Source organism: Rattus norvegicus, chromosome 1 (genome assembly GCF_036323735.1).
Source record: "Rattus norvegicus strain BN/NHsdMcwi chromosome 1, GRCr8, whole genome shotgun sequence".
Lineage (NCBI taxonomy): Eukaryota > Metazoa > Chordata > Mammalia > Rodentia > Muridae > Rattus > Rattus norvegicus.
The window spans coordinates 116,300,147-116,327,536 of record NC_086019.1 but is presented as its reverse complement, the minus strand read 5'-3'; the positions used below and the strand labels follow the sequence as shown (position 1 = coordinate 116,327,536).

General features: G+C 44.0%; 1 protein-coding gene across 1 annotated transcript in view; it reads right to left on the bottom strand.

Moving 5' to 3' along the window:
* Oca2 (OCA2 melanosomal transmembrane protein) overlaps positions 1-27,390 on the bottom strand; it is a 329,813-nt gene that overhangs the window by 254,302 nt on the left and 48,121 nt on the right. The window contains exons 3-9 of the mRNA NM_001271493.1: positions 21,782-21,877; positions 19,400-19,588; positions 16,814-16,871; positions 15,684-15,756; positions 7,849-8,009; positions 6,284-6,363; positions 4,609-4,762 (exon numbers count right to left, since the gene is read on the bottom strand). Of these exons, the coding sequence (NP_001258422.1) occupies positions 4,609-4,762; positions 6,284-6,363; positions 7,849-8,009; positions 15,684-15,756; positions 16,814-16,871; positions 19,400-19,588; positions 21,782-21,877 (811 nt within the window). The remainder of the gene's footprint in view (positions 1-4,608; positions 4,763-6,283; positions 6,364-7,848; positions 8,010-15,683; positions 15,757-16,813; positions 16,872-19,399; positions 19,589-21,781; positions 21,878-27,390) is intronic.

The window sequence follows — 27,390 nt, the reverse complement described above, 5'->3', positions numbered from 1 at the left end:
GATTTGTGTTTCTTGGGCATCGCTCAGGCATTTATTCTCCTTAACTTTGTCCATCTGTTTCTTTGTGTCATTTTTGAACTTCTTAATTCTTTGATTATGTTTATGATTATCCTTTTACACTCCTGATCTTGGGGTCTCACAGGAAAACGTTTCTACAAGATTGGTAGCTTTTGCAAGGGACATGCTTATTATCTTGGCCTTCCATGATGTTTGTGGGTTTGCACCGAGACCTGAGCATTTGATCTTATTTTCTTGGTTGTAAGTCTAGTGTGAACACAAAAAACTGGCACCGAGAATATGCCACCCACCCCAAATCTGAAGGGTGGGTAGAGCACAGGTAGACTTTACCCACTTGAGCCAGGACCATACTTAAAGCCTGGAGAAGGTATGGGCATTAAAGCAAGTGTAGGCAGAGAAGGATCAAGTGAATCAGTTGGGCTGATACAGAGGATTTGTGGACTGGGACAGGCCTAGAGGTTAGGTATGGTGGGCTACATGGATTGGTATGGTATGCAGGATATCAGACTGGTGTGTGCCTCAGGTTGAGGACAGCCTAAGCAGGGCTCCCCAGACTAGGCCAGGATACTAGATGTGAGACTCGAGCTAAATCTGAGGATTGTGGAGAGTCCAGGAGACATAGGTCAGGCAGACAGACCTATGGGGCTGGGCTGAAGTACAGATATACAGGCCAGGCTGTCTGGAGATTGGTTACAGCACAGGTGGAATAAAGTTAGGAAGACACAGGTCACTAGGCTGGTGCACAGATCATAACTAGCTTTTAAGCCAAATGCTACATAAATGCATAAGCCAAGTACAAAAAGACCTGAGGAGCGAAGCCGGGCCTCACACAGAGGCTGCCTAAGTCTGCCTCTGTTTGATAAGGGATAAAGGAAAGAGCCTTTGTGTTCCTAGCCAAAAGGAACCCAAGGCGGATGTCTGGGAAACATATTACCTCCTTTATGCTGTGAATTCTTTTTTTCATTAAGACTGTCTAAGACTTTTTAAAAATATGATTTTATTCAGTCTGCAAACCTTAGCTGTAGCAGAAATTTTGGTATGCTGTGCTGAGGAATTCTCCAAGGCCAAGGCCCAGTTAGAGATCAAAGTACGAGAGTCAGAAGGATTGCTCCAACTTTGCTCTTCCTTGCTTTCAGTGAGGATAATGTTACAAGGATAAAGAATATAGCACTGAAGAACAGCCAATGAGTTCTTTCTCCACTAGTGGGTCAGAGCTATAAATAATCCAAGGGATGTCCTAAAGTGGTTTCATCCTGTCCTGATATTAAAGACCTATGGGAGCCCTGCCTGAGCCTTTGTCTCCTCCTCAATTACATGTCGGTCAGTGGCACAGACCAAAAAAAAAAAAAAAAAAAGAATAGTGTGGGAAGTGCTCAGGGGTCAGGCTAACTGGGCTCAGAACTCAGTACTTGTCTCAGACATCTGCAGGTACTTTAGGGACATGCATTGTTTATTGAGCTATCTTCACGCCAGGTTCTGTTCAAGGCACTGGCCTCAACATTGACAAACAGGCATGATAAGGGGGCTCCTACACAGAACAGATGAGGCAAGACCAGGAAACAGTTCACAGCTACAGATAGCAGAGACAGTTGTCCAGGAATCAGTGACAACAAGAGATAAGGAGAATGAGTGCATGGATTAGTTGGCTCATGCCAGGACTTATTTCCTTAGGACAGTGACATCAGACAGCAGCTATGAAGGCTGCAGGTGTTGTCTACAGAGTCTAGAGACCTCTAGTTCCAGGAAAAGAACTGCGACCCAGATGTAGGGAATCTTCTGAGTCCTCACATGTTAAGTCCTAGAGCAACCCAGGAAAACTACAGTGTTGACCTCACTTCTGGACACATCCCCTGCCCATGGGAACTTGTGCCAGCAGAGGAACTCTATAGAATTCTGGGCATACAAAAAGTATAAAGCACAAACCAAAACATAACTGCTCTAACACTTCTCCAAATTTCTTTTCCTTCTTAACCTAGGGACAGACCAATCAAGGGAAGGGTTTGGATTTCACAAGTTGTTACACATATAATTTTTATCTGCAAGTTACACTAGTGTCATAAAATAGAAATTTTTCTTTCGCTCTAGAAATATAAATCAAGTCAAACTAAAAACCTTGGATCATAAAAAATTAATAAACTTGCATCGAATATACAGTAAGTTTCTCTGGCCATACAGGAATCAAATCTAATTATATAACTCAAAGAAAACAGAAAGAGTGTCGAAGTTTGCAAATTTAACAGTGTATATCTAAGCCAGGCATGGTAGCACACATCTCTAGCCCCAGCTACTCAAGAAGGCTGAGACCAGACGATCACCCGAGCCCAAGAGTTTGAGACCAGCCTGGACAATATATCAATACTCCATCCCCTCAAAAAATAACAAAAAAATAATAACCAAGTAAGTAATATGTTGAGAATTTTTAAAGAAAAGATGAATGAAACTGAAATACAAAGATCAAAATCTGTAGGATGGAGCTAAAGAAAGCATAAGAAGATAGGAGTACGGTCACTTAGGAAAACATTTGATGCACAGATATAAGTACACCCCCAGTAGATGTTCTGACATAAATAAATCTAGCGTAGTGGTCACCCGATGCAAACAAATCAAATGATCGCAGGGGCTGGAACAGAAAAGCACATTCAAAACTCAACACCCTTTTATGGGAGAAATCCTCAATACAACTGGAAAGGAAAGAAATTTCCCCACGTCTCAGAAGCAGCATCTCCAGAACAACAGGTGATGCCCTACTAATGGTGGAAGCTGGAAGTCCTACTGTGTGATCTGAGAGCACAGCACAGATGCCCACTCTCACCACCTGTCTTAGTTAGGGTTTCTATTGCTATGAAGAAACACCATGACCAAGGCAACTCGTAGAAGGGACAACATTTCATTGGAGCTAGCGTATAGGTTCAGAGGCTCAGTCCATTATCATCACGACAGGGAGAATGGCAACGTTCAGCAGACACAGTGCTAGAGAAGGAGCCAAGAGTTCTACATTTTGTTCAGAAGGGAACCAGGAGAAGACTGGCATCCCCAGGCAGCTGGGAGGAAGCTCTCAAATAAAAACACCCCCACTACATATGCTATGGTGGTCTATCGTCAAAACCTCAAGAATACTATTTTAAAAAAAATACTCCCATGAGATCAGGAAAAGGACAGTACACAAAACTAACCCACTAGGTCATAGGGTCTGTACAATGAATCTTTAAAATAATTCAAGAGATACACTATGTTCACGGACTGTAAGAGCATATAAAGTATCTATGAAACAAGAATGGCCACTGTTCTGAACTTTGGGGATGTCCAGCAAGTGAGAGATGTTCTCTCCAGTGTGAAGACAGAATACAGCTGCCATCATCAAGACAGTGTGGGAGGGATGGACAGACACGTAACCAATGTGCTGAGGCAGAGAATCCACAAATATGCCCCCAAAACCTCCAGTTGCTTTTTTACATTTTTTTAGATTTATTTATCATATATATATATATATATATATATATATGGATGTTTTACTTGCATGTATGTCTGTGTATCATGTACATGCCTGGTGCCCATGGAAACAAAAAGGGGGGAGGGGAGATCAGATCCCTTGAACTGGAGTTATGGACAGTTGTGAGTCTCCATGTGAATTTTGGGAGTTAAACCCAGATCTTCTGCAACAACAATAAATGCTCTTAGCCACTGAACCGTCTCTTCAGCCCCTGCAATCACTTTCTAAAAAATTATACAGGAACAAAAGCAGTTCAAAAGAGGAGAGAAAGCTTTCCCGATAAATGCTGTTGACCCTAGCACCCATGGATCTGAAAATGGGCATCTACAACTCACCCAGATTCAAGAACCAGCTCAAAGCTAAAACTTTAAATATTTTAAGGAACTACAGCTGAGCAATAAGTTCTTAGATGTAACATTAAAGTCACGATCTGTAAGACCCACAAACGTTATAAACCACCCTAGAAGAAAATATTGGTAAAATGCCACCAACAAAGCCTTTATATCTCAAGTATGTAAGTACTCAAAACTCAACATTAAAAATTCAATTACACAACCAGAGCTTCCAGGGACTAAGCCGCTACCTAAAGACTATACATGGACTGACCCTGGACTCTGACCTCATAGGTAGCAATGAATAGCCTAGTAAGAGCACCAGTGGAAGGGGAAGCCCTTGGTCCTGCCAAGACTGAACCCCCAGTGAACGTGATTGTTGGGGGGAGGGTGGTGATGGGGGGAAGCCCATATAGAAGGGGAGGGGGAGGGTTTAGGGGGATGTTGGCCCAGAAACTGGGAAGGGGAATAATAATCGAAATGTAAATAAGAAATACTCAAGTTAATAAAGATAAAAAATTCAATTACAAAATATAAATGACAGCTTATATACATTTCACCAAGCCTTTCTTGTCCTCTCACAACCCCTCTTGTTTTTGTCAGTACCCATGATTCAGCAACTCTTTGGGGGCAGTGGCTTTTCCTACCTAGAATCCTTAGGAATTACACCTCTCAATTTGACTAAATAAAACTAAGTCTATCAAAGCATCCAAAAACTGTCCCAACCATGAACAGTAGTAGACCATAGAAGACAGGCATGGTAGTTACCTCAAATATGATCAGAGTATAAACCCCTGTGAGGATGGCCACCGCGCTTGCCACTTGTGCTTCAACACTTGCCCCAAGGAACTGATGGGCCAGCAAGAGAGGAACAAGGCGAGTCTGTTGTAGAGAGGCCTGGATGCTGATAGAAACAGCCTCCCTGCAAAATAAATCAAAGACCTTGGAGTTGGTCAGGGATATAAAGGGAATAATTAGTATACTTCCTCGGTGTCCTTTCTGGCAAGTCATTCAGCCCAATGCGTAACCTCACAGCCAGAAAAGCCCTGAGTACCGACCTGTGACAGAGGACATAAGTCTTTCTGGGCCACTCAACAGAGGCTCTTCAGCCTTTCACAGGTGCCAGTCCAATAATTAGCCTACACAATGGCAACAGGGTTAGCCCCCTGTTTTCTTCATCCTCATCAGCACAGGAGTACCCCAGCTGCTAATACAGAGCATTACCAGCTACTTAAACCGTGGTCCCCAATAGTGTTGAATTGAGCCTAAAATAGCAGGCCTGAGGATAATCAAGTACAACGCGCAGAAAAGAAGGAGCACTTTTCTAAAAGTCGCTCAGTAATCACTCTGGTGAGCCTAGTAGATCCATTCCTGCCCCCACATTCATAGGCTGAACAGCTTACTCTAAAGAGGTCAGACTCTGATTATTTACAGATGGTTCTTAAGGAAGTCACAATGATGAAGAGAAATCATTCGGGCAGGCCTAATTCAGTGGGACATATGTCCTTCAGAAGAGACCCAGACACAGACAGACAGAGAAGACAAAAGAAAATAGCATCTGTGTTCCAAGAAGCTAACCCTGTCATCAGCTAGATGTCAGAATCCTAGTCTCTTGAGTTCTGTATAAGTATGTGTGATGCTTCAGCCCTCAAGGGTATGCACCTAACTGGCTGTGAGGAACCAGGAGTTGAGATCAAAATTAGAGAACTTTTAGATATATAAAAAGCAAAAGAAGCCTAAAATTCCCCCAGAGTGTACAAGAGATTGAATCCAAGACCTCCGAAGATACCAAAACCAGGATACTCAAGTCTCTTATACAAACTGACATAGCATTTGTATAATATCCCTGTGCTCCAGAGTACTGAAGTCAATCCTCTTATGTCCTGACCAAGATAAGTTTCAATGTGTCCTGCAGAGATTTGAACCTGCCATCTACAATGAATGTGTGAGTACCTTGTTCAGTTCTTATAAAGCATTATAAGCATGTATCATATGCACGCCCATGTTTGGTGTCCTGTAGGCTAAACTTCTTTAAGCAAGTGATATGGTTTGATTGTGCCATTCAAAATGTCCTATGCTGGAAACTTAATCTGCAAATTTACATGTTGAGAGTATGTGGAGAGGGTGTGGGGGAGGTACGTAGGGTTTCCTGAGCTCCTAAGAATGAGTGCTCATGTGATAGCCCTGGCTGTGGAAGAAGAGTGCCCTGGCCTCGCAGGCTTGCTCAGACTTGCCCGGTCTTGCTGTTGGATGCAACAAAAGGCCTCAGTGTCAAGATGTTGTTGGCCCTGTGCTTTCAGACTTCTCGCCTCCAGAACAGTAGATAAATAAACTGTTATTCCTTATAAATCACTCAGTCTTGGCTAGCCTGATATACAGAAGAAGCCAGACTGAAGATAGTAAGCCGTACCCAGAAAAATTATCCCAAAACACAAAGACCCACCTGCTCACTATCTCAAAGGTTCTGCTCACCACCACGTGCTCGCTTCTTGGATTTAAAGGGACAGTCCAATTGTGAGTGACCTGTAGAAGCCAAAATGTAAAATGACAGTAAGTGTCTGGGAATAGCCACCAGGTAACATAGGGACATATTCAGTACAGATTCATTGTTTACAAATATTCTCTAAGGATAGTTTTTCTAATCCTTGAGTGTAGAACCCTGTGGGTGAAGAAGGCCAACTGATTTATGAGTAAAATAAATCACAAGTTATTGGAATCATTTGAGTCCTGGGCTCTTTTAGTCCTCTGAGGCAATTTCCAAAAAAAAAAAGAAAGAAAAGAAACGCTTCCTAAGAATTGCTTCCTGCTCACAGCCAGGAGGCAGAAACCTGCCCCAGGAAACCCCATCGTGCCGTGTCACAGGGCTTCCTCCCACACAGCTGGGCTGGAACAGCAGTGCTGCAGATAAACCAGCCAGCAGTCTGGAGAGTCCCCACAGATGGAAAGAACTGGACTCAGGGCTCTCAAACAGGTCTGTGCAGAGAAAAACTCTGAGGTTTCTCACTGTCGCTGTCCTTTACTAACAATGGCAATTACTCTGATTTGACTATTATACATGATGGGCTGGTGTCAAACTGTCACGCTCTACTGTGTAAGTAAATATACACATTACGCCAATTAAAATTTTCTGATTGTAAATGATGTTAGGAGGCATTAGGATATATCCCATGACCTTCTGCACAAGAATCAACGGGCACAGGGCAGACACATTATGCCTCCCTTTTTCACTGCAACCGTCTGAGTTTCTGTCTTAAGATCACTCTATGGTCTAGCGTGTTGTTTTATATCAGCTGTTGACAATCACTGTGACTGATTATAATTAGACCTGCTCCATAGCTCATGATCTGCAGATCATGGAAATGTAAGGGGTATAGCCTTCTTCAAACAGAGTTTCCTTCTAATGGTTGGTTACATTAGGGAAAACGCCTCAGTGCAGCAGGACATACCATGCAGGAGTGGGTGTCCAGTGGAGCCACGGACACCACCTAGGGACAAGTGAGGCTCCATGGACATCATGGCATCAAGGCTTTAAAGCCCAGGCTCTGATTACCGCTGGCTTTCCTCCTGCACTAGGTGCATTTGCAGAATAGGAGCTGAAGGTGGGGCTCTGCACAGGGTCTACAGACACCGAGCTCAGGAACCTAAGTGCTGAGCCAACGCCACCAACACAACACAGCTGTGGGATCCCCCTGTGCCCTGTGGGGTTGAGTGAGTCTCTGACTGACTCGCATTTTACAACAAAACCCTCTGAAGTCCAGAATGCTTCCCTGAAGAAGCCAGTAGTCCTTTTTCTTTCATTATTACCTGAAGAGCTTGCAAGCTTGACCGTAATGGCATGGATAAAGGATTTCAATGACAAAGCAAACAATAAGCATCAATGACTTCAGTAATAATGGAGTTACTGCCTTTTGGCTTCCATCCAATCCATTCAGTAGGAAACGCAACTTACAATAGGATGCAATGAGATTTTTTGCAATATTAATTTTCAAATAATGCGGGAGGGATAACCTGCTGTGGTCGCCGCCATCTGTTGCCCACGGCGTCTGTCTGAGTCACCACCACCATGACATGTTCTTCTTTCCCTGAACCACTTGGTCCGCCAGGCATTAAGGCCCCTGCCAGGTCCAGCTGAAGAATTATGGAGTCAGCGCGGCCACTGAGGGTCACAGCTGAAGGTGCGTCAAGGTGGAGCACAGAACAAAGAAGGAACACCTACCACTCCCCAATCAGACACACACACACACGCACACGCACACACACACACACTGAGACACACACCCCGCTAGGAAAGCTCACAGAGAAGTGTACATCAAGCCCTTTGATCCAATCCCTATACTTGGCCCACTTATCACTCCAGCCCCTTACTACCACACAGACAGTTGGTTCGGTGTTGCTCCATCACGTTGAGTGCCTATTGCTTGAGTTCCGGATGATAGCTACCGAGTACTCAGTACCGTCTTCCTGAGTACACCATCTATAGCCAGCATAAAATTCCCATCCAGGTGCCCTCGTGGATGAACTAACCCCTACCTACATCCAAGTTATAGGGTATCAAAGCCCTGGTTACAAGGTGAGAAATCACTATGGGAATCAAAAGCATTCTGAAACTGGCAAAAAAAAAAAAAAACAGCGGTGTCCACAGCAATGAATGTTGAAGGTCAACCCCTGGTCAAGCAGGGCCTAACAGGAAAAAAGATCCCTCCCACTTCACAGTTCTTCCCATGACAGTGGGCGCTGCACAGGGTCCTTCCCCTCAGCTCCTACATCTCTGCCTGTGTGTTTGACAAACATGGGGGCCCACACTCCTCAGCTGTATCTTAACTCTCAGAAACCCCCAGCTCTGCTGCAGATGCTGGTATCATGGAGTGGGTAAGAACAACAGTACATTGCGCAGGACAGCTAGCCTAGGCATTTTGACCCAGGTCTCAAAAGACTTCAGAAAGAGCTTGCTGGGTTCGGGATGTTCCGGCGGGATGTTCCGGTGGCCAGTTCCTTCGTTCTGCCCTAGAAATGCATTTGGTTTATTGGGGATAGAGTTCCTGAGAGTTTTCTTTTGAGTGTTGGGGGAAGCTAGTTAGGAAATGACTCGTTTTCTTTTTATTGTTTTTTTTCTTCAAAGTATATTGCTTTTTAAAAATTGTACAAAGAACCTTAGTAAAGGAAATGTTTGGTAAACCTTGTGATCTGTGTTCTACACTGCTTGATACTTGGGTATAGAAGGGACAAATGGAAAATGAAAGTCACACATGGAACAGAATTTACAAAGAAAAAAGTCTGCGAGACCGTATTGTTTTGCCAACCTGAAACTTTTCATGTCCTGGTCCTTCTCTGAAGAGAACTCAGAAGAAATAAATTTAACAGGGGAAAGATTGTAATGGTCATGAAGACAGCAACAAGTAGAACAGTGCCACCTAGTGGGCAATCTGAGAATTGCAGTAGGCGTCTCGCTCCAATATTCGGGTATTTATCAACTTTAGAGTAAAACAAAGCCTTTGTCCTCGGTGTAGTCATTATTCTTCTCCTACCTATGAACAAATATTTGATAGTGGCAGTTCTGGCTATCAGTTTGAGAAAAATCTAGCCCTTCATAGTGGGGAAGGCAAGACACCAGGGGTCTCCATTGTAGCGAGAGTATTCTGAGAGGCCAGAGTATTCTGAAAGAGAGACCCGGAACCCACAAGGCCCACTCCACTGAATCTCTTCCTACAGTAGGCCACACCTCCTAAAGATTCTACAACCTCCCAAACAAGCTCGTGAGTCTTTGTAGGGATCTAAAAAGCAGGAGTAGGAAAGTGACTGGGTAAATTAAAACACCCTGACAGCCATTCAAATCAACATTTCAAGGAACAAAAGCCCTACAGATATAACCACCTTTCCTTTTCCCAGTGCATAACCAGGGCACCAAGCCCAACCCGAAGTTCTGCATCGTGGCCGGATGTTCACATTGGGCCAACAGAGAGCCTTGAGGTTGAGCCCTATTCCGCAATTATCTTTAACCCAAGGCTTCCAGACACAGTGTGATCCTAATACAGTCCATGTCTTGTTCTGCACAGGAGCACGCACTCTCTTCTGTAGAACCTCACTATACACTTTGCCCTCTCTGAAACACATCCAAAGGCCTGGGTCCTTACCCGAGTTCTACCACTCCGCCCGGTGTCCCGCTGTACTCGGTGCTGCCGTGCACACGTATTCACAGTGGTTGAAACTTACCTTAGATTTCTTCCCTACCAGATGTACCTCTTCAAGCAAATGTATTACCTGCTCCTTTTTTCTTTTCTTTTCTTTTCTTTCTCTAACTTTTCTGGACAACAATGGATTCTCAGATCCTTAGATAGAACTAAACAGTACATGGTTACCAGATAAACATTTGTTCACAGAATCGTCCTTGGAGTCTTCCGATCTAGACCAGAGTCCTAGACAAACAAGAGCATAACACAATGCCTCTGGCTTCTAATCCATCAGCCACATTCCTCCTGCCTTGCCCATTTGTCTACATTTATGCTTTACCTGTCATCCAAGACCTAACTCAGCATCTAAAACTCATCCTCAGACGTCCTGCTGGCCTGTACCTCCTCATCTCTAAGTGTTCCTCTGAGGAGAGGGTCTTCCTCCTCCACTCAGCTGCTGGCTGTCCTGGTGCCAAGATGCAAAGTTATAGCGGAGAGGAGGACATGAGAAGATACTCGGGAAGAGCAGACGATGTTCTGCTGCAGGGCAGGGGACAGAGTCAAAGAGAGGCCTTTACTCACACCTATAGTAGGTGGCAAAGGCCTACCTTTCACTTTGCTATGGAGCTGTCAGACACTAGGCGCAGTCAAAGCTTAGTCAAGCTTTGACCCTCTTCTTGGACTGGGCCTTCACTTTAGTCCTTAGCCTGCAAGCTGCCCTCCTCCTGGCACCACCTAAGGAGTCTTTCTTCTTTTGCAATAGTTACTTTGAGGGTTAATTTTCCTGGGTTACAAGACGTCCAGGTATTTGCTTAATTATAGTTACAGTATACACTTGTGAGGGTGTTTCTGAAAAACAAAATTCACATTTGAGCTGGAGGACAGAAGTAAGCTGAGTGCTCTCCCCAGGTTAGCAAGTATCATCCAACCCGCTGAATCCAGATGAAAATGCTCCCAGAGAGGGGATTTGGTCAGCTCACTCATGACCCAGTTCTGCATCTCCTACTCTAGGCTCAGGCCTTCAGTCTCAGACAGTAACACACACCATCAGGCCCCAAACACTCAGGCCCTTTGATTTCCACTTCTGCTTGCAAGTGGACTTCTCAGCCTTCTCCGATTATGTGACCCCATCCTTAAATTAATTCTTGTTTTACATGTACATATATAGCTATATGTATACATATATATATGTATATGTGTGTGTTATTTGTGTGTTTATAGGTGTATGTATATTTGTTCTACCTGTGTTTTGTTAGTCTAATTTACAGGGTCCTAATCAGAGCTAAAAAGGCAATGGGGAAAATTGTTTTCCCTACACCATTTCTTCTACATTCACTGTTTGGCTCAAGGTGTGAAGAGGGCTGCAAGAGAGAATGGAAAAGGAGAAGAAGAAAAAGAAAGGGTGAGGTGTTGAGAAGGAAGAGAAGGGGTGGGACAGCGAGGGGAAGGGGTGTCAAATCTAGTAACCTGTAGGTGAAGGGTCACTGGCCTCTGTTCCTTTAAATAATGGCCTGGGAGCCTTGCCATCCTCCCCCATAATGGGCATAGAGAACAATTCAGGGACAAAGAACTTCAGGTGCCTGCAATTACAGGTTTCTAAAATAAACCCTGCAATTACTGAGCTGACACAGCCTGACTGCTACAAGGAGACGCAGATGTTCGCAAGGAAGATACAGCCTTGCTCGTCCCCGACGAAGGGCCAGGGGCTCTTTATCCAAGAGCCTTTCCCATCTCAGCACATCTCCATGTCTCTGGCCTCAGCTCCAACCAGGAAGGCTAGCAGAGGTCAGGAAAGGAGAACACCGAAGTGCTGCTTCGTTCTCTAAGAAGTGCCCTCAAAGGTCAGAACCCAGCTTCGCCCAACCCAGCTTTTCTGCCTGTTTCTCTGTGTCTGTGTTCTAAGACAGGGTCTCAGCATGCAGTGGATTTCCATCCTGAAGATGTGATCCTTCTACCTCAGCTTCCCAAGTGCTAAGATCCCAGACCTAAAGGGAGGAAAGTAATTAAAAATGACAAACCAGTGTCAGCGAGCATGCTTTCTGTCAGTTCAGAGATGACCCTGGCTAACAGCTATTTATTGAGCTCTGGGCCCTTATCAGGTAGAACATAATTCTCCAGGCAGGCTGAATGACCCTGGTTAGCAGCTGGCCCAACAATCTCTCTGCTCTGCAAATCTCCCATTTGTCTGAAATGACTAGAACTTACAGGTTTTTGTCCCTGTAAAAATGTTTAATTGACTTAAGTGTAACTTGGGGACAGGAACCTAAAAGCGACTTACACATGTAAGCGTATGTAAGAGTACAAAGGGATCACTCAAACCTACATATAAGTTATAAAAGATTTGTGTTTGGGGTAGAGGATCCTTGAGCTAGGGACTATAGTCAACCACTCACTAAAGGGGTTTTTTTCTTTATCTCTGGGTGCTTGGAGTGATTTTTTTGCTGGGAGTAATTAATCTGCTATTACAGCCCCCTTCCTCAATTCTAGCAGAACCGCCTTCTCTAGAAGGTCTGACTATGTCCTCTGCAGCACACAAAACCAACTTGGCACCAACCTCCTCACTCAGTTAAGGCCCAAGAGGCTGGCTACAGGACGGCAGCTTTCAAAAACCTTCCCTGTACATTTAGAGCCTAGTGTCTTGAGACAGGAGCCATAGGACATCTGTGGCAACACTGGATTTGACTAAGGAGCCCATATGAAGCAAGAATCAGGTTCCCATGAACAGTCAGTCCTAAAGCCACCAGCACCCCTGCCCTCTAGCTTGGCTGCCCTAATCTCTCCCATCTCTTTCTATCTCTCCCCTTATCCAAATGTACAAGAACCCAGGAATAAAAAATAGAGTTCCCTGTCATCCATGTTGCCAAAAAAATCATAGGCAAGACAGGCTGTGGGCCCCTTGGTAGAGACTAGTGAGCATGACTGTCCATGAAGACCTTTACATTGAGCCATGGTGGGGGGGTAAAAAGGTTTTACCTGTTGATGTCTATTCTCCTAAACTGCTGCGATTATGCAGGATGCCTATGTGACCAGGGTTTTACTGTTGGTGCTCACAAGACGTCCCAGCACAGCACTAAGTACCATCAGCTGCCTTCTCATGCCTCTCCTCCTCTCTCCATGAGCCTCACGGAAGACAGGACCCAGCAACTATGCAGGTCTGCAGAGGATTTCAGCCATCTGCCACAGAGTCACCCAGCGCTAGGGAGCACAGCATCTAAGTCTTGGTTACAAAGATGAAGCCAGGGGTTTTAAAAAGAAAGAAAGGGGGAGAGGGGCAGACAAAAGCAGGGGAAAGTCTTAGATTTTTTTTTCGTCCAAGAAAGTGAGATGGAGGGAAATCTACCAAAACCCTAGCTCTACTGTGTTCTCACAGAGAAGTGCTTATCTAACTGAAACTCAAGCACCCCTCTCCGTAATGGAGAAAAGACAAGGAAGAAAGAAAGGGCTTAGTCCAATGGCACAGCAACCCTGTGGTGAACCTCGAGAACACTGAGAGAGACACCTCCACAAGGACTGAAAATAAACTGTACAAATGACAGATGGGAAAATGACCGAATAGTCTGAAGTGTATATATAATACCCTTTACTATAATATGGGAATTTAGCTCTCTAAGTGCGTCAGCTCCTTCCATTTTTAAGAGAGAACTTTCAGAGAATTTTAAAAAACCTGTCTTCAAAAGCCTCATTTGGAGTAACATTTTGAAATGCCTGGGAACAAGTCTAACCAAGGAGGTAAAAGACCTTGCCATGAAAACTTTAAGGTGTTAAAATAAATTAGAGATGAAGGAAAATGAATGTGAAACAGTGACTGTGACTGTGAAAAGGCAATCTGCAGATTCCTGCAATCCCCACCAAAAACCTAATGACACTCTTCAAAGAACTAATACAAAAAAAAAAACCCTCATATTTCATATGAAACACAAAGATCCCGAGTGACTGAAATTACAATAAGCAGAAAGAGCATTACTGGGGATATTGCAAAACCTGAACTCAAACTATACTACAGAGCCATAGTAACAAAAAGCATATGCCATTGGCACACGCACGCACACACACACACACGCACACACACACACGCACACACACACGCGCACACACACACACGCACACACACACGCACACGCACACACACGCACACACACACGCACACACACGCACACGTACACACACGCACACACACACACACGTAAGGAGCCCACCCCAGCAATGAGCCTGGGTACCATTCTTTTAGGTCCTGGTGAATCTCAGCAACAAGGTTTTTTCCTATTTATTGGGCAATGCTCTCTGGACCTTTATGATGGCTATGTTAACTCGTCAGTAAGTCTTTTAAGGAAAATGTATTGATTGATGGCCCCTCCATAGCAATAGCAGCAAGTCCCAGGAATCAGTTCTAAAGAGCCTTCCCTCCTGTGAGGGAAGAGCTGCTGATCTATGGAATCATGCATAAGACTCCATAATCTAAAAGTAAAAATGGGAATTTGCTGGGGTCCCTCAGTCCCCATCCCTCAGTCATCCCATTTCCTCCCAAGCAGGCAAACCTACTGCCCATTTCTCAGGAAACTAAGGGCACATCTCCTGAACATAATTTAAAATCTGATGAAGATACAATATTGTATCTTACTTCCCCACAGTTTCTCAAAATCTCCCCTGAAGACCAATATATAACTGCCTGTCTCTAGATTCCACTTGTCCCACGTTTTATACCCAGCCATTGGAATTGTGCCCCCTTCTTATCTTTCTCTTTCCCTTTACCTTTATTTGCAAGCTTTTCTCAGGAGTGTGGACTTGACTAGCTATGCAGTTCCCCGATAGTTAGGAGCCCCTATTTCAAGGCTCCACTGACCATTCTCTGCATGGCATGGTCCTGGAACTGACTGGAACAAATTAGGAATGAAGAAAGGACAAACATATATACAGAAAAGCTGGGGGCTGTGCTCACTCTAACAGAGAAAGCAACTGTACAACCCAGAAACTCAACACCTTATAGTGTGCACAACGGGGAGGAGTTAGCTAGTCTCAGTGGGAGATGTATGTAGGGGAGCAGTCTCAGATTGTATGTGCAAGGATGAAGCTACAGTTGTTAGTTTTGCACACACTGTCAATATCCGTACACAATTCTCATGATCTGAGGCATTAGAGTCCTTGACACGACCATACTCAAGTCGGACACTACACCTTCACTCCAGGCTTCCAACACCCCCTACCTCAGCTTGTTTATAACTAGGTTTACATCAACCCTCCAAGTAGTGCAGAAGTGAAGACATGATCTGTTTCTACCCTTAAAAACAGCATGGAATTCAGTATCCAACTATCCTATATGATGGTTTTCAGCAGAAGACTCTGAGGCAAGAGAAAATGAAGGCACAAAAGCAGCAGCTGAACAGAAGCTATGGTCAGACGTAAAAACCACAACTTGAAGACATGCCGATAGAGATTATCTATATTAAAATGCTAGAAGAAAGAGGATCTGGGCGCAGATCATATGACACTAGACCATGACACCAGACCTTTGGGAAGCCTGGCCATCAGGTACATCCTGAAGAGTCAGTTTCTGTAGAAGGAATACTGACTCTCACAGTCTATGTTTGGGCCTCTTTAACAAGTGCAATCATTTCTGAATGGCTTTGCCTTGCAAATTTCAGCCAGGGGTAACTGCTATCCCACACACACTTTGGATACAGTAGTTTTCCAGCGGAGACACGGCCAACAGCTGCCATAGCTTTCCTTGATCTGGATACAGGCTGAATAAAATCTGTAACCATTAACAATATTTAATTATATATGTATAATATAAAGAGCATAGGATTTATATAATTATGACTACTGTTAAAAGATAGAGGTCTGATTTATGCATCCACATTTCACCAGCTTGCCCTAACAGAATTAGGATGTTAAAATATTTTTATTCATCCACCCGTCTTAGCTATAATGAACCTTGATTGCTGATGTTTTCCAGTTTTAAGGATTTGCCCTTCCAAAGTGTGTTTCAACAGTTCCTAAATGCCCAGCCACAAATTAAACCATCAAAGTGCATACAGATCATTTCCCTATTGAGGAGAACAGCGAAATGGACCTCGGTGACCATTGTAACGTGTTTGTGGAAATTGCAAAGAGCATTATTAATTAAAATGAAAGTGGTTAAAGAAATTAATGAGAAGAAGCCATACTATGGAAGTTCAAAGCAATTTCTCAAAGTCTTTCAGATGTGTCAACAAGTTTAAAAAACAAAACAAAACAAACAAAACCTGATGCCTAAAGATTGAGCTCAAGTTGTCTTTTGAGCCCAAAGAAAAACTGATGAACTCTGACCTCCTCCCTAGACATCACAGTAACCCTTCTATGTCTGCTTAGTGAAGGTTTCAGCACCACTCAGTTGTGTGAGTAGAAATCCAGGCGAACATTAGTAACCAAAACATAACTAAAGTGTGAGGTTTCCAGAGTTCAGGGTGATTGTTTCCTTTTGACGGTATGAGAGTGCCTGATTTCGGACCCTCCCACACAGGTCTCATTCAGGGAGAAGTAACGAGATGCGTCATTTTTTGCAGACTGCATGTTACAGAGATACACAGATTCCTGCCTACACACAGAAGCCCATCCAGTGCTACGGGCTTCCATCAGCTGCCAGGTCCGTGCACACTCAGTGTCTCTTTCAAAGAACTCAGAAACTCAGCCAATTGGTGTTAGCACAAGGTACCAGGCCTCAGGCCCTTCTGCCATCTGTCCCAAAACACACAGGGCTGTGTCCACCCAGGAAGGCCGCCAGGACCCACATTGATCCAATAGCAGTTCTGGGTGACGTTGGTACTCACAGAGCACAGCACCACGAAAACAAACAAGCCTGTGATCTTCATCCAGCGCACACAGCATCTGCAAGAGAAAAGGGAGGTCCTGAGTCACACAGAGCACCAGCCTGTTTGGGATGTGTGGGGAACAAGAGAGCCCATGATGGGACAGCTTCTGGTTACTCTGCTCACACGTTCAGTTCCTTATGTGTTAGAAGGTCATTCTGAAAATTTGAAAATGGCAAAGTTTCATTTTGCATTCTCTTAGACTTAACGATCTGACAAACAATCCTTTCACACTTCCAAATTCTATCCTCACGACTCCTACTTGGGTTGGGAATCTAAATGGCTTTTGTTTTTAAAGTATAAAGTATAACTGAGGTATCCTAGGTATCATTTTTAACATAACTGGTGTACAGCAGAGCTGACGATTCAGAATAAAACATCTCTTGCTCATCTCAGGCACGTCTCTGCTCTTGATGCCTGCTACTATCTAGACTTGTTAGTGACCCCATGGGTACTTTCAGGGTAACTGTATATGCTTGCAGAAAGCTGCCGCCCATTCAGAAGACTAGACATGCCCCTAAAGTTGCCTTTGATTGAAGATAGACCTTTCAGAGAAACTTATCGGAAAGCAGATACTCCCACATAGCACGTTAAGTGAGCAAAAACAAACTTAAAACCATTTTATTATAGTCTGTGCCTAGAGAGGTCCTTGTTCGCCTGTGTTTGAGCAGGTGATGTTAAGGAAGCAGGACACTAAAGTTGTGACCGGACAAGAAAATCCGGAGGTTCCTCCATCTTGTATTCTTGCTGAGGTCATTTCATATTTAACTAGAATATGATCTCCTTGAAGGAGAATCCCATGGAAAATTACTCCGAGCTACTCTAGGAACCCACGGTCAGGATACCCTAGCTAACTTACCTTAGCCTGAGGGTGCAGAACTCTGAAGCTGCAGCTTACTATGGCTTCTTTCAAATTGCTTGCTTACTCCAAGTCTCTCCCTCTATGCTGAAGCTGCTAAGGAAGATACCAGGACTTGGTTTCTGCCTTCAAAAACCTCCTGTTCTAGACACTCAGGGCTGTGTGTGTCCTTAAAGTACTTGCTTGGTCGCAACTGGCTAGAATAAAGACTCACAATTAGCTATAAGCTATACCTCAGTGGTCATCTCTGACGGGCTCCCTATAACAAAGTGCCTGCCTGCTGAAGAACCTCCAGCCCAGGGACACTTGTAAGATGAGTCTTACTTGATGAAAGCGCTACTGTTCCCTTGATGAAGCCCCTTGTTGGGTTTACTTGAGACGCTGCTTGAGAATCGATCAGCGTCCTCCTATGTGTTGCCAAGTACTAAGCCACTCTACCCTCTTATCTCCTGATTGTGTTTAACCCCAAGAGTGAGCCTATTGCAGTCACTGCTCTGTTACACAGAGTTATATACACAGTGAGTGACTGGCTTCAACCCTCTCCTCCAGTGACCCTGTGGCCAGATCTCCAAACATGATTGCATGATTTGTAAAATTTCAGAACAGATCTGTGAACCAAAGGTCCATTATGACTAAGAGAAGCACCGAGAGCAGTCATGGTGAAGAAGCTGCCGATGATTAGGAAACAGGTTAGAAAGAAACATGGTCAAGATGAAAGGATCCCAGCCACTATTCCCCCACATAACTGCCACGAGCGTTCGGAGACCAATAGGCTGACTTGGTAATGACTTGGCACTGGACCTCTATGAGCGTAGATAAATAGACTTGGGGCCTAAAACTGAGTCCACCAACCTTTCCAGTGTCTTCAGAAAAGACCAACCAGCAAACACAGTAACACAACATCACCAACACTGGGCAGTTTCATCGCATCTTGGCCATACACATTATCTTTGAAGAAGCCCACAGAAGGCAGTGGAGGAAAATGATGTCATGTCACAGGAGATAACTGCACAGCCATGCACAGCCCTATCATAGTTACCCAGCTGCTTCAAGTCTTAAATGGGGTCTATTGGCTTTAGCTCCCGAGCCATGGTCTTTCCTTGGAGATGGGCTTTCAAACATGTTGACCTAAGGAGAACTCCCCACCCCTGAATAAGGAAGTGCAGTGGATAAACTATGTAAAATACAGACACTCTGTGGGCAGCACCAGAGGCCAGAAAATCCTCTTAGCCCTCCCACACACATCCCTCCATTCGTGCCCTAGAAGCCTAAGGCTCTCACTTGTTACCACACAGGAGGACACTGAATTCTACAAGACAATAAATTTGAAAACACCACAGGGATCCCTAAACCCAATTATTGTATTTGTCAAGAAGATGCTGGCCAGCCTCATAAACAGGAAGGGATGAATAGGAAATGAAGCTCACTTGGGTTTTTCATCAGGCTTCCTTGTGACTTGGTCAGTACCCTGCTGATTTTGCAGGGCTGGCCTATGTGTCTCCCATAGCCTAGGGAAAGAATAGATAATACTGAAAAAAACTAATGTATCCTGACTAAACAGGAAAAGTTCATCTTCCCTTAAACCTTGGGTTTTTGGAAGAGTGAGGTATGGGCAAGCCTCAGGGCAAACAGAAAGCTGCATGCAGCCACTTATCTACTGCCAGAGCTGTCTCTCCACATCCACCTACCCAAGCTTGGAGACCTGGGCTCTAAGGTGGACACCGCCTGCAAGATCCCCTTTCTCTGAGGAGGCCAATGCAGACAAATCTGCAACTTCTTTACCCAGCATGCATTTTTGCTCCCAGACAGTCAGGCCGCTTTCCCATGAATCTTCAGTAGCTATGAATTCTGGGTGATGAACAGGCATGAACTGAGACCTGGAAAGAAAAAAAGAAAAAGCTGTGTTTATATTTCCTGAAGTGGTATCTCCCTCAAAAACAGCGCTGGTCTTTCAAAGGTTGTGGGACTTGATACTTATTGTCAGTGTTACCTAGGAGACAAATCCCTGGGCATGTCTACAAGGCAGGTTTTCGATCTGGTTAATTAAGCTGGAAAGGGCCACCCAAATATGGGTAGCACCATTTGTTGGGGATTGGGATCCCCAACAAAATAAAAAGTAAAAAGCTGGCTAAGCAACAGCTTTTACCTCTCTCTGCTTTTTGTCTGCAGGTGCAATGTGACCAGCCACCTGACACTCCTGTTGCTGTAATTTTACCACCATGATAAACTGCACAGTGAGTCAAAATGGCCCCTTGCTTCCTTAAGCTGCTTTGTCAAGCATTTGGTCACGGCAATGAGACAGGACCATAGGCATCCTGGCACTGCCTCATACTTCCAGCAATGTCTCTTTCTTGAAGACATTCAACTCAAATTTTGTAGGGCCACTCAGTTTCAGAATGAATGGTAGAGCCCTGCAGGAAAAGGGGCTTAGGAATTTATCTAATGTGCTAACACAGCTGCTTCTGGCTCAAACCAGTGCATGTGCCTTCCTTTGTGTCCTTCTCTTTGATGTTCATGAGCACTCGCTCTCTAGCTAGACCAACTCCGTGTGGTGATGACCTTAGTATTGACCATAGCTGAGATCTGGTGTCACATGTTCTTTTAGTCAGGCAACGTGAATCAACACTTATCACAGTTTGAAGACTTTTTCACATTAAAAAAAAATTATCTTCTTCTTAAGGAAAAACCTAGAGATAGAAACTAAGTTGGTTTAAGCACAATGTTGTGGCCAAGATAAGTGGTTTTGGAAATAGTTATCTTTTCAATTAATTTGTGACTGGAAAATGCCCATGTTTGAAAAATACTATCACCTTCCTTTTGTCTGTTGGAAAAACCCACAACCACAGCAGGACGGGAGCTAAGAAACTGCTTTCTCTAAGAAGCATGCTGCTGTCTGCACAGTGTACAGTCGTGCTATTCATTGGAGCTTTCTATGGAGTAGAAATGGATTCTACCCATCTGCTCGGGAGGCTTGAATTGTGCCAGCACAACTGGAGAGCTGAAGCTGAAACAGCCCACGGTGAGTGACTGTCGTGCTAGTTCTAGGATGGAGCACTCTCCAGCCCAGTGTCGTTGTCCTGAGTGCTCTGAAATGAAAGCTGCGTAAGTATTTAGGAGACAGTTGGAAGCTATGTCCATTTTTATTTAGCAAAATGACAGGGGTGGGGTACGCATGCCTACCCCAACCACAGGGTCTTGGTCAGGTTTATGGTACCTGGTATGAGTCCTTTCCTGTGGAGAAGGCCTCAAATTTAATCATAAAGCTACTGTTAGCCTATGACATTTGTGTCATAATTGCATCAATTGGAATTCACAGGGTTGATTGTCAGGTAAGCCTACAGCCAATATCTTAATTCACTTCATGCAGAAGAAGAAAGGGAGAATATAATGAATATAATGTAAGCAAATTTGCCTTGAGGTTTTGGCTTTTAGCTTGCTCTGGCCTCCACCATGAGCCACGCCAATATCCAAGCCATGTCTCTGCCCAAGACAAATGCTTGTACATTGCTGCTTTGTGGTGAATTGCACATGGAAAATGTGTCATCTCTTTTTTTTTTTTAATTTATTTATTGTATATATGAGTACATTGTGGCTGTCATCAGACACACCAGAAGAGGGCATCAGACCTCATTACAGATGGTTAGGAGCCACCATGTGGTTGCTGGGATTTGAACTCAGGACCTCTGGAAGAGCAGTCAGTGCTCTTAACTGCTGAGCTATCTCTCCAGCCCAAATGTGTCATCTCTTAATAGTTGACCAAGTAATCCAAGAAAAATAAGAAATACATGTGTGGGTGCTTGCTTTCAGCTGCTTCCCAGAGAGGAGTAAGAGAATTAAGTTATATTCTGGTGGATAAGGGTTAAGCCTCTGGGTCAATGAGACAGCCTGTCAGAATTGTATACATGCATGGGTGCACACATTTGCAAGGTCATCATTCCAGGGTTATGCCCAAAGCATCTTCGCAAGCAACAGAATACAATCCCAAGTCATGAGTATTTGCTGTAATAGACTCTCAAGGAAGAATATTTCCCAGGAAGTTATTAATGTAATTAAAAAGGAAAGAAACTCACCTTTTCTTTTGTGGGGAATTCCACAGCAGAGGAGTGTCTTCCTTAAAAGAAAGGTCTTTTAAGCTGGAGCTGAACTGAGACAAAGGCGAATGAGTCCTGGGAAAGACAGGGAAGGAAGCAGAATCACCAAGGTGGACTGATATTTGTGTAAGAGACTGCTTGGTTCAGACATAAGTGAGACCTGAACAGCCAGAGTTCTCTCTGAGCAGTAAAACCTGGAACTTAGAAGAGATGGCTATAGAACTCTCCTTTTCAGCCTGAAGCAGAACAAAAGTACAAAGCAGTTTCCTGGATGAAAGGCCATCTGTTATGGGCTGAAACTTTGGTGCTCACTTTAGCAGATGACCCAGTGGCCACCTTAGTATTTCCATGCAGCACTTTCCATCAATAAAACCATTAAGGTCTGATGGGTCTTTTTATATGTAGAAAATTCTGTCTCCTGAGATAAGGGTATGTCTTGGGACATGTCCTTGTAGCTCTCATCAGAAGAACAAGCGTCAGAAGTCAGGGCAAACGGGTCAGAGTGAGATGGCAATCAGAAGAACTGCTGTCAGGAGACAGAGCACATTAGTCACAGTTGAAGCAGAACAAAAGTTTGCCCTGGATAGGAGGCCCTCTTGCTAGGCTCACCTGTCCAGTGGAGGAAAGGTCACCATCAAGGTATCACTCAAACCAAACACTGCAGAGTGTGTACACATAAGGGGAAAGGAATTTCCACCAGAGGTTAAAGAAGCCATTCTCCTACTTAATTACCTTCTACACCAGGGTACTAGCTCTCTTGCAGAGCCCATATCATGCAGATGTGCTATGGCCATCATGAACCATTTATCCAGAGGAATAAGAGCAACTCTTCCAGATTAGAAATGAGCAAAGGACAAGGAATGGATTGAAGAAAAACAATTCCATTTGCTTTCTCTTGTGTGTTTACCTGAGACATGGAGAATGAAGCTTTCTCGTCTTCTGCATAACTGAAATCAGGCTCTTGTCTGTGTCTAACCACAACTCTATATCTGAAGAATCAGAAAGGGGTCTACCTAGAACAAATGTGTGACTTCTGAGCATACTCTGCAGCATTTCCTATAGAACAGAAGTGCCCAAGAACCCTATTCAAAGAAGCTGTTAAAAACAAGGGAACATGTCAGGATAGAAGAAATATCGCATAGAGATCTTGACTTAGGCACACCAAAAAGGAAAGGAAAGATGGCTCAGAGGTTAAGAACAATTACTGCTCTTCCAGAGGACCCAGGTTACTTTCCCAACACCTACATGGCAGTTCATAACCACCTGCAACTCCAGTCTTAGAAAATCCAGTGCCCTCTTCTGACCTTGGAGAGTACAAGGGATGCATGTGGTTCACAGACAAATATGCTGACAAAACACCATAAAACTAAATAAATGTTTTAAAATAAGGGAAAGTATAAAAAATTCTGCCTGAGACATTTAACAATTAGCATGCTTTTGCAGTTCAAACTGGCTTGAACCATTAGATGGGTTGACTCCCCCATCTCCCATAACTGACTCACAAGGTCTTCTAGTGCATTTATAGAAGTGTCCCAGTGTGGCACTTAATATCAAGCTGGTCTCTGTTGCAGCCTGAGTGTTTACATAGGACTTCTGGGAAAGATGACTGTGGCAAGGACCTTGTTCATAATAATTCAACTACTCTCTGCTTCTGATTTTTCAATCATGTGAAGAGAAACACACATGTGTGTATATATATATATATATATGCACACACATACAAGTACACATACACACAGACATATATATACACACACATGCACACATTTACATACATGCACACATGTTTTTGTTTTCTCAGAAATAATGAGATATAAGTGCACGTGCCTATACTAATTTTGAGAAAATTAGAGATGATGATAACAATTTAAACAATTGTACATAATTTTAGGATTCAGAGATCCTTACTGTTAACATTTTTTAAAACTTTTTGGTCTTTTTTTAAATAGGATAACCTAGAATGTGTACAGTTGTAATATTATTACCTCTAAGTCTTTTCTAAAAAATACTTTATTTTTGAAATTGTACATCTTTGTGCAATGGATTCTGAGATATGTATTCATACTACCTCACTCCAGCTTCCTCTACAGCAGTATTACTACCTAATACTGTGACCCTTTTATACAGTTTTATTTTTTTTGTATTGTGGTGACTCGCAACCATAAAATTATTTTCCTTGCCACCTCATAGCTGTACTTTGACTACTGTTATGAAATGTAATGTAAATATTTTTGGAGACAGAGGTTTGCCAAAGGAGCCACGACCCACAGGTTGAGAACTGCTCCAGAGCTTTCACCTCACTAGATAGAGAGGAGATTTCTATCTTCCTGACCTCTTTTTGCTTATGTTATTCATAAGCTCCTGCATCCAGTGACTGCTATCTTTATTTGTACGAGTGTAGGGCCATCCATTCTCTCAGCAACCATCAAGCACCAACTAGCCAAGAGTGGGTCCTCAGGGGCCCCTCCACCATCCATGCTGGAATTTTGACCACCCTGATATTGTACAGCTCTAAGGCAGGGGACCACAGCCACTGAGCTGATCTGTACAACAGCCATGTCATGACCAGAAATCAGCTTTCACCGCTCTCCTCTCCATCCAACCTGCACTCATATTCATACCACCCAGTCGTCTGCAGATGTTCTCAGAGCCATGGATGAGAGGGAAGAAGTTAATTTAAATAGATCACCACAGATAAACATTCACAGCTACTTATGCTTTACACTTTGACCAGTTATGATTCTCTGCGTAAACCACTGCCCACTGTAAAAAGAAGCTTCTCTGACCAAAGTTGAGAGCAACGCAGATCTAACTGTGGATATAAGTATTTAGCAGGTAGTTTACAACTGGACCAGTTACCATAACAACGATGTGTACTCCCGTCCAGGGCCTCTGCTCTCCCAGTCATGAACTTTTGAACAGGTTTAGTACAAGGTATGCAATCTCTCCTATGAAGCAGGCCTCGGGTCTAACTGGAAAGCAGTTGATTAATCCTATAATAGATGTGCCACTTTGCAATATTGGACAAAGTTTTCAAAGAAATTCAGTATCATAACATGCAAGATCCAGTGCCAGTTGAAACTGTGGATGTCTTTTCTGCCCCAGCAATTCTGCTTAGCACCTTCTGCCACTGTATAAGCCAGTGAGCATGGACATGGTTCCCTGTTCAGCCATGGCTGATTCTCTGTGACCTGCTTCCAAAGAACATGGTGTCTTCAACGATAGAGTCTTACCAATCTAGCGGGCAACCCAGAACAACATCAATAGCCTGTGTTATTTTGTGTGCCTCCAAGGGCCACCCTGGCCAATAACTCAAAGGGAGGTATCCTCTGACTGACACTGACACTGAAATTTTCATGTAATAACCCATGCCTCCTGACCATAGTATTATCACCTACTCATGCAGGCTACTTCTGTCCCAAGTCTTATATATTATTTGTATTATTTTTGTTGGATATTTTTCATTTACATTGCAAATGTTATCCCCTTTCCTGGTTTCCCCTCCATAAACCCCCATCCCATCCTCCCTCCCCTTCTTCTAAGAGGGTGTTCCCCCACCCAACCACCCACCGCTTCCTCCATCCCTGCCCTGACATTCTCCTACACTGGGGAGTCCAGCCTTGGCATGACCAAGGGCTTCTCCTCCCAATGGTGCCAACAAGGCCATCCTCTGTTACATATGCAGCTGGAGCCATGTCCATATGTATTCTTTGGATGGTGGTTTAGTCCCTGGGAGATCTGGTTGGTTGGTATTGTTGTTCTTACGGGGTTGTAAGCCCCTTCAACTCCTTCAATCATTTCTCTAACTCTTCCAATGGGGACCCCATGTTCAATGGTTGGCTGCGAGCATTCACCTCTGTATTTGTCAGGCTCTGGTAGGGCCTCTCAGGAGACAGTTATATCAGGCTCCTGTCAGCACGCACTTCTTGGCATCAGCAATATTGTCTGGGTTTGGTGGCTATATGTAAATGGGCTTGATCCCCAGATGGGGCCGGCTCTGAATGGCTGTTCCTTCAGTCTCTGCTCCAAACTTTGTCTCATATCTCCTCCTATGAATATTTTTGTTCCCCCTCTTAAGAAGGACTGAAGCATCTGCATTTTGGTTGGCCTTCTTCTTGAGCTTCATGGGGTCTATGGATTATATCTTGAGTAATTCGAGCTTTTAGGCTAATCTCACACTTGGGTGAGTGCATACCAAGTGTGGATTTTTGTGACTGGGTTACCTCACTCTGGATGATATTTTCTAGGTCCATCCACTTGCCTTTGAATTTCATGAAGTCATTATTTTTAATAGCTGAGTAGTGCTCCATTGTGTAGATGTACCTCATTTTCTTTATCCATTCCTCTGTTCAAGGACATCTGGGTTGTTTCCAGCCTCTGGCTATTATAAATAAGGCTGCTATGAACATAGTGGAGCATGTGTCTTTGCTGTATGTTGGAGCATCTTTTGAGTATATGCCCAGGAGAGGTATAGCTGGGTCCTCAGGTAGTGCAATGTCCAATTTTCTGAGGAACTTCCAGACTGATTTCCAGAATGGTTGTACCAGTCTGCAATCCCACCAACAATGGAGGAGTGTTCCTCTTTCTCCACATCCTCGCCAGCATCTGCTGTTGCCAGAGTTTTTGATCTTAGCCATTCTCACTGGTGTGAGGTAGAATCTCAGGGTTGTTTTGACTTTCATTTCCCTTATGACTAAAGATGTTGAACATTTCTTTAGGTGCTTCTCAGCCATTCGACATTCATCAGCTGTGAATTCTTTGTTCAGCTCTGAACCCCATTTTTTTCTTTTTTTCCCATCTTTATTAACTTGAGTATTTCTTATTTACATTTCGATTGTTATTCCCCCTCCCGGTTTCTGGACCAACATCCCCCTAACCCCTCCCCCTCCCCTTCTCTAACGGTGTTCCCCTCCCCATCCTCCCCCCATCACCACCCTCCCCACAACAATCACTTTCACTGGTGGTTCACCCTTAGCAGGACCAAGGGCTTCCACTTCCACTGGTGCTCTTACTAGGATATTCATTGCTACCTATGAGGTTGAAGCCCAGGGTCAGTCCATGTATAGTCGTTGGGTAGTGGCTTAGTCCCTGGAAGCTCTGGTTGTTTGGCATTGTTGTTCATAAGGGGTCTCGAGCCCCTTCAAGTTCTTTCAGTCCTTTCTCTAATTCCTTCAACAGGGTCCTGTTCTCAGTTCAGTGGTTTGCTGCTGGCATTCGCCTCTGTATTTGCTGTATTCTGGCTGTGTCTCTCAGGAGAGTTCTACATCCGGTTCCTGTCAGCCTGCACTTCTTTGCTTCATCCATCTTATCTAATTGGGTGGCTGTATAAGTATGGGCCACATGTGGGGCAGGCTCTGAATGGGTGTTCCTTCTGCCTCTGTTCTAAACTTTGCCTCCCTATTCCCTGCCAAGGGTATTCTTGTTCCCCTTTTAAAGAAGGAGTGAAGCATTCACATTTTGATCATCCGTCTTGAGTTTCATGCTGTGTATCTAGGGTAATTATGGCATTTGGGCTAATAGCCACTTATCAATGAGTGCATACCATGTTTGTTTTTCTGTGATTGGGTTAGCTCACTCAGGATGATATT